Raw genomic sequence first — 8,130 nt, 5'->3', positions numbered from 1 at the left:
GCAACGCAGAGAGCTCTTATTACGGAGGGGGCACGGAAAAACCACCACCACAGCCAGATGGCACAGAGCGCTCGGCCACACACACCAACGCCAACCGCCACCTGACCAACGGGGAGCGGATGGTGGCCAACACCGCCTTCCTGAACGGGTTGGTGCGGCGTGACGGACACCATGAGCGCGGGAGGACGTCAGAGGCCGTGTCTGGGCCGGGCTCGATGGGGGTTGACATCTGTGGTAACAGCGTGGCCCTCAATAACGACAAGAACAGCAGCCTTCAGATGACAACACACTTCAAGGACAACCCCAACGCCAAGCTGGACAACCACAAGAACCCCCCAAACATCCTGCCGGTCTCTGGGAAACTGGAGCAGGTGAGGGGCTATAGGGGGGCGGATATATGTTTATGATGTTTTTATATGTTAGAATGTGAGGTCTTTAAGTGACTCACACCTGTGGTTGTTTGTAGTGTGTTAATTATGTGGTGTGGTTGTAAGTAGTGTGTTAGTGGGTGATTGTGAGTTGAGACTAGATGAGACTAAACTACACAGATGAGAGCAGTTAAGGGCAGGGTGGTGAGGGGTAGGTCAAGTGATACGGGTATGTGATACATAGTTTGTTTTGGTCTTCTGTTTGGTGAAATGGGAGCATGTTTTAGGGGGCTAGGGGCTCCAACACAATGGGCCTCATGCAGCAACATTCTCATACATTTCTCTCATAGTTTCCCTTCATTTTCTGTTAAATTAAATAAGAGGAGTCAACTCCAGATACACCAACCCGTCCAAATCTGCTGTTACCCTGTTGTGCTGAATGGTGAATTCCACTTTATCATAAATTGGCGTGTGCCTGCTTGTTTGGTATTAAGACAAGTAACGCTAAAGAAGGGTAGGTGTTGTGTCGTGTGCAAATACACGTCTACTATTTAAGAGTGTATGTAAGCCATTCAGAGGCTGAACACATGCAGTAATACCCAAGGGTTATCCAATCATCATAATAACTCTAAGATAAATAATAATCTAAATTTGATTATATGATATTCATATGTTTTGTACATATGTTTCATTATGTCATGATTATGTTTCAACAAATTTGGGACTGTATCTTGGTAAGATTGCTCTCGACCACTCGTAAACTGTTCTCTTACGCTTGACGAGAGCCAAAATAAAAAAACATTGGTGAATCCCAGAAATCAGTGGGTACTGACAAAATAACAACAAATCGTGGATATGAACATTTTATCGTATACCGTTTTCTGCATTCCTCCCAATGTTTACTTTTCCTGCTCTATATTTAAGCAATATAGCACTCGTGGGAGTGGGGTAGGTAAGGGATAATCCCACGGGTGGTGTTCGGCCGTAGCCACCGAGGCCGCAGGCCGAGTGGTGTAGGCAGCAACACCCCTGGAGTGGCGTAGGCAGCAACACCCCTAGGAAAAGTAAACATTGGGAGTAACGCAGAAAACGGTATACGATAAAATGTTCATATCCACGATTTGTTGTTATTTTGTCAGTACCCACTGATTTCTGGGATTCACCAATGTTTTTTTATTTTGGTTCTCTTGATTAAAAATGGTTTATTTCGCCATTGTTTCTCCGCAACAAAAAATAGTTACATTGTTAAATGTCTTGGTTTGGAATTTTAAGAATTTTGAATTAACGGTTATCATCAACGCAAATTTTGTCATCGCAGAGTGATTTATTATTAGCTGTGAAAAGTCCCGTAACTGTTGGTATGTTGACGAATAACCTATAGCATGGAACGTCTCTCGTCCAATCAGAAACAGCTAAATTACGCGATAGAACCCAATTGTTTTATAATAGGATACAGTATGTAAGACAGGTAATCAGTTAGACAGGTGATCAGTTAGACTGGCTGGTGGGACAGCTGGCGCTGGGTGATGTTTTGGGGTATGAAAGTAGATTTTGAATTGGTCATCTCCAGAATTAGCAGTTTGAGAAGGTGAACAAATATGGCAAAAACATTTGCTACTTAACCACTGATGAAACAGTAGCATTGGAATTTTTTTAGCCTGGATACCAGCCCGAACCCCGCCCACAACATTTTTGGTCTGGGAAATCAGTCTGGCTCTATGCAGTTCGGGAGAGAGTATCATCGGCCAGATTATGCCGTACCAATCAAATTGTCAGGGCGGGCTTTATACGATGATGGACAGATGACCAACCAACGCTTGAGTTGATTAGATAGATAGATTAGAAATCGAGCCAAGATGGCGGCGTGTCGGGAGCCTGTTAGTTGGACATATTTTATGTGATTTAAGCTATCTACTTGACTTTTTTATGTCTACATTGACCTGGTTGGTTGTGTATGTGCAACATGAATGTTGCCGAGGATTGTAGGTCTTAACTGAAGCGCTCTAGACCATTATTGATAGGTAATTGCTAACGCTTAGACAAAAAATCCATTGAAACACATAGTAGCTAGCTAGCCTTGCTGCTAATAAGTACGTGAGCAGGCATATCTCACAGATATTGACAGCGCATTCATTTTGACAGAGGAACAGAGAAACGCGATAAAGGCATTTGTTGATCGAAAATATGTTTTTCCCGTCCTTCCTACGGGATCCGGTAAAAGTTTTAATGTATCAGATGGTCATGTTGATCTGATTGGTTGTAGGTATCCAATTGAGCAAAGAGGCATTTTTTTTCCTGGTTCGTTGAAACACGCCCCATAATCACAGCCCAATGGGTCAGTATCAGACTCATATTCTGACTAGAATTATGAGTATGACATCGTCAGGCTAGAATTTTTTAGCTTCAATGACAGGAATTGACAGAATAATACAGTTTAGAACAGTGCTGCATATTTTCTTGCATGGGGTGTTTACGTGTTATATATGTCTTCTGTACATATTTTTTCTTCCTCAGAATGATGGCCTGGTCCGTCCTTCAGCTTTCAAACCGGTAGTGCCCAAGAGTTTTCACTCCATGCAGAACCTGGTGTCCCCCGCCCAAAAGGGACCTGGCGGGGGGAGAGGCGGTGGCAGTGGTGGAGGTGGAGGTGGAGGTGGTGGTGGAGGAGGAGGAGGAGGAGGGGGAGGTGGAGGAGGAGGAGGTGGGGGTCACCCTGCTTCCGGAAACCACAGAGAACATGACAGCCCTGGCATGGGCGGAGGCAACCGTGGGGGTGGGCAGGGGGGTGGCATGTCTGACTCGGGCAGGAACTCTCTGACCAGCCTGCCCACGTACACAAGCTCGGGGGGGTACGCCCCCCCGCCAGTCCTGGGGCCCCTCAGCGCGTCCACAAGTCACATCAACCGGCTGGCAGAGAAGCTGGAGCGGCCGGGTGGGTACCAGAACGGCCTGAGCGCGTCCGACAGTGGCCGCTCGTCCTCGGGCAAGAGCTCGTCCTCATACCAGCGCCTCAGTCATCTGAGCGACGCCCCCGCACCCCTGCGCCCCTCGCCCTCCTCTGATGACATCATACAGGACCTGGAGGACAGGCTGTGGGAGAGAGAGCAGGAGGTGGGTGTGTGTGTGTGTGTGTGTATGTGTGTGTGTGTGTGTGTGTGTGTGTGTGTGTGTGTGTGTGTGTGTGTGTGTGTGTGTGTGTGTGTGTGTGTGTGTGTGTGTGTGTGTGTGTGTGTGTGTGTGTGTGTGCAGAACTGCAGAAAGAAAGGAAGGAAGAACAGGAAGGGGAGCGTAGGGGGTAAGAGGAGGGAATCTGTCAAATTTGTCATCTGTCCTCTCCCTTTTTCCCTCCCTCTTTCTCCTCTCTCTCTCTCATTATGTATATATATATCATTTGATATGATACATGTTAACCTTGGCCAAACCTGCTTCCTACTTATTGACTTGAAAGAACTAATTTCACAACCCCTTTATATCTCTCTATCAGTAAGCCTGGGTGCTAATTCTGTTTAGACAGTTGGAAAACTGGTTGGGTGAGGTGTAGGTGAGCCAGGTCCAGAGAGTCCGATTACCAAACAGCCTTTCTGAAAAGAGCCCAAGACTCCCACCTCTTGTGTTCAGAGACCGCAGAGACCACTGAGTGCTCCTTTCTTTCGCTCCTCTCCTCACCTTCACCTAACGCTTTTACCTTGTTTGTCCTTTCTGTCCCCACCTCCATTTTACTCCTTTCATCCTCAACATTCTTCTATTTTCCTTCCTTTATACCCATCCCTTTTTTCTGTTTTTCTTCACTCTCCTTTCTGCTCCTTGCACTACATCTCTCCCCATCTCCCTCTGTTCTACCCCCAACTTCATCTCAATACCTCCATCCTCAACATTTATTTTCTCCTTCTTCCATCCCTGCATCTCCTTTCTCTTTTCCTCTTCACTTCCTCATCTCCTTGTAACCTATCATCTCTCTGCTGTCTTCATCACTCCATCCCTCTTGCTATCATCCATCTTATATCCCTTCCTCTTTCCTCACCCCATCCACGCCACCCACCCGCCTCCTCCCCATCCTCCAGGTGCTCCACATGAGGCGTAACCTGGACCAGAGCGAGGCGGCCATCGCGCAGGTCTTCGAGGAGAAGCAGCGGGTGTGGGAGCGCGAGATGGAGGACCTGCGTCAGAACTACGCCGCACGGCTGCAGCAGGTGACGCGCCGCGCCCAGCGCTCCCAGCACGCACTGCAGGCGCAGATCACACGGCTGCAGCAGGACAAGCGGCGGTTGCAGGACGAGATCGCCGCCCTGCTGGCCCAGAGAGACGAGCTGGAGAGGAAGTGCCTGGATTACAGGAAGGAGCAGGCCGACATCCTGCCACAGCTGGAAGAGACAAAGTGGGAGGTAAGAGTGGGGGTGAAATGAACAATAGGCAATGATCAGATTGCATTGGCCTGTCAGGGTCAGTGGTGTCACACCCCCTGACTTTGGCATGTCACTGTCCACTGTCTGATCTATACAGCTCTAGGTTTTATCTCCCTGGTGAGCAAATGTTCAGCGAGATCTTTTGAAAAGTTTCATAGCAATTAAATATGGCTTCAGAGTTAGTGTTTTTTAGAGAGAATACAGATTTACTTATGTGAGTGAACTTGAAGTATATACTATATACATCCCAAGGACAGATAAATGTATATTTTAGTATATGAAGTATTTGTATCCTGAGGCATAAGTGTTGTAATTATGGTCCAAATAAGTAAATGAGTAGTATACTGCTTTCTTCTTTAAAAGGAATGTTTCAGTGCACTACTTTTGTGTGCAGATGTTTGAACTGTGCTCTACTGTGTAACTGTGTGGAGGGGTTCAGATGTGCGTTGCTATAAATAATGCATTCGTTGAAATGTACTTTCCCGTGTGATTTGCCACGTGCCATTTGCGTAGGTGTGTCAGAAAGCGGGGGAGATCTCTCTGCTGAAGCAGCAGCTGCGGGACAGCCAGGCGGAGGTGACACAGCGGGCCGGCGAGATGTTGGCGCTGCGAGGGCAGCTCAAGGAGCTCAACGCACAGCTGAAGGAGCGGGAGGAGGCCATCCAGGGCCTGAAGGAGTCCTATAACAGCAAGAGCCTGGAGCTGGAGCGCTGCGAGGGGGAGCTACAGAGGACGCTAGCGGAGGTGGGTGCACACCGTATGTCTGTGTGTGTAACCCCCATGCACACACACACACACACTCTCACCCACACACTTGGTGTGCAAGCGCATGTACATACACATACATATATAAAAGAATGCATACCCATACACACACACACACACACACACACAGACATCAATACTTACACAAAACCATAGAAAAACAACAGCACAGGCAGTTGCTGAACATGCACACACACGTACCCATTTTTACCCATATCTTACGCAAGCACAAACCCGCTCACATACCTTCACCCATATTCATAGGACACTTAATCCTTAATCCTTTTTTGTCATGTCTCCCACTCTCTCTCCTCTCCCTTTTTCTCTCCCTTTCTCTGGATGCACTCCCCTTTCCTCCTTCCTCCCCTAGGTGTCTCTGCTGAGGCATAAGCTGAGCCTATTCGAGGTGGAGGTTCTGGGCCTGAAGCAGGCTCTGGGGGAGATGAACTCAGCCCATCCCAACTCTGGCGAAATGTTACGGGGCGGGGTGCCCCCCTCCTCCTCCTCCTCGCTGTCGTCCCGACCTCCAAGAGACGGCCTCCTGTCCCATTCCGTCTCGCTGGAGCCCCTGGGCATGAGCATGGGCATGGGATCCTTGCTCCCGCCCCCCTCTTCGTCTCCGTCGGAGGCTCTGCTGAGCCTGCAGAGCGACGAGGCCAAGGTGCTGCAGCGGCAAGAGGCGGGGGACCTGCGTCGTCAGCTGGAGCGCCTGCAGGGCGAGCTGCGCCTGGAGCGGCAGCAGCGCGAGCGCCAGGCCCTCACCTTCGCCCAGGAGCGCCACACCTGGCAGGACGAGAAGGACCGCGTGCTCAAGTACCAGGCGCAGCTACAGCTCAGCTACGTGGAGATGCTGCAGAAGAACCAGGCGCTGGAGGAGCGCGTCGACCAACTCAGCACCAAGCTCACCATCTCGCCCGCGTCCCCGCCGCCGCACCTGCCCCTCCTCGCCCTGCCCCCTGCCGGACTCCCGGCGTTGCCCGCGCCCTCCTCGCTCTCGCTCTCCCCCCCGCCCACCGCGCCCTCTGATGAGAAAAAGCTGCCCGCCCTTCACCAGCTGGCGCCCCCGTGGCCTGTGCCAACGCGGTTGGAGCGGATTGAATCGACTGAGATCTAAAGATTGCTTGGGAGAGAACGAGAGCAAGAGAGAGAAAGTGAGAGCAAGAAAGAGAGAGAGAGAGAGAGAGAGAGAGAGAGATGCGAGTATGATGCAAATGACGTGGGTTAAGTTCCCTGCTGAAAGTATACAAATGACAACTCGCTGTGTGTTGGTGGCATTTCCAGAAGTGTCTCTATGGGTTTATTTCACATCACGAAAAACACTCAGTGGGATGCTCCTGGAGGGAGAACATCTGGACGGTTTTGTCGTCTCATATTCTTCAACACACGTATTTGACACAGGTCAAACACTGCTGGACATTTGACCGAACACAGCACCGCTGTCAATACAAACTCTAAACAAGACCATCACATAAGTTTGGAAGTGGAGTCCAAGGATGCACTGCCAAGATAGTTTGCAGGGAGAGTGCCGGACTACTCTGCGTTCTATTGTCTCTGAGTTTTAAATGTGCGACCAGTCACAGCAGATCAAAAATGTTTATTTTCTGCCTATAACCATGAAACATTTCTTTCCTACAGCTTATCCCTAAGCAGGCTTTGAAATGTGTGCCTAATGGTTATGGTTAAGATGTTGATTAATGGGTTGTGATGAATGTGTTTATTGATGAAGCTTTGAGAAGCAGGATAGAGGCCTTGGTGGGAAAATACTTCTCAGCATTTACAGCTGAGGGGTCTGACCCAAGAAAGTATGCTTAGGCACATAGTGCTTTAATTCATAGCTGACCCGGTTATCAGTAGGATCTACTGACAGGGATACCGTCACAGAAAGGATATGGTTTGGAGCTCCATGCCTTGGACTTTGAAATTCACAGTTGGATGATACACGAGAGGAATGTTAATTCACAAACACAAACAACTGTGGAGATTGTAATCCTCTGTAAAATGATCACAAATGTATGAATATTCAGAAAATCCAAGGAATGGAACTCATAATCATAATAGAGTTTGATCTCGGACCCACCTCTAGAACTGAGAATGTGGTACAGAATATGCTAACATTACAGGACACCCCCTGACTGGAGGAATTATGGGATACCGTGCTCATTTGCACAAATACACACACTGCCCTCCCTGATTGGTGCTAGGACAACACACCAAAACAAATATAAAATGTAGTGCCAGTTTCGAGGGTCCACATTCGCCATTGGGGACAGAGAAACTACGTCGAAGGACAATGAGAGGAGTGACTACCTGTTGAAGTGGTAGGTCTGTGTGACAAGAAAGCAAGACACGCATCTCTGGTAGGCTATGAGTACCAGGGACGAAGGCACCGTAAACTTCCTGCTCTGTCGGCGCAGTAGCGGAGGACGAACACCAGGGGGTGAATGCTCACAAAAAATGAATCCAAGGATGAAATTACTTGAAAGTGACTTTTGCATTTTCTTACTCTTTATCGCTCTATTCTATGTCGGAGACGCGAACATAATCCAATCAAACTTGTCAACGCTGTTGATGCTTTGGTCTGTAGAATAATTTCT

The 8,130-nt window shown here is 48.6% G+C and overlaps 1 protein-coding gene across 1 annotated transcript; it reads left to right on the top strand.

The window, feature by feature from the left end:
- Positions 1 to 3,119: 3,119 nt before the first annotated feature.
- lzts3a (leucine zipper, putative tumor suppressor family member 3a) lies at positions 3,120 to 6,650 on the top strand (the record flags this gene model as incomplete). Its single annotated transcript, XM_080847947.1, has 4 exons — positions 3,120 to 3,479; positions 4,430 to 4,750; positions 5,285 to 5,515; positions 5,907 to 6,650. 4 exons carry the CDS (start codon positions 3,120 to 3,122, stop codon positions 6,648 to 6,650), a joined length of 1,656 nt encoding a protein of 551 aa, XP_080704073.1.
- Between the last annotated feature and the right edge of the window lie 1,480 nt (positions 6,651 to 8,130).

This window comes from Sprattus sprattus, assembly GCF_963457725.1.
Source record: "Sprattus sprattus genome assembly, chromosome: 11".
In the NCBI taxonomy this organism is placed as follows: domain Eukaryota; kingdom Metazoa; phylum Chordata; class Actinopteri; order Clupeiformes; family Clupeidae; genus Sprattus; species Sprattus sprattus.
Note: the sequence above shows the minus strand (reverse complement) of the source record. Positions and strands in the feature narration are given on the sequence as shown.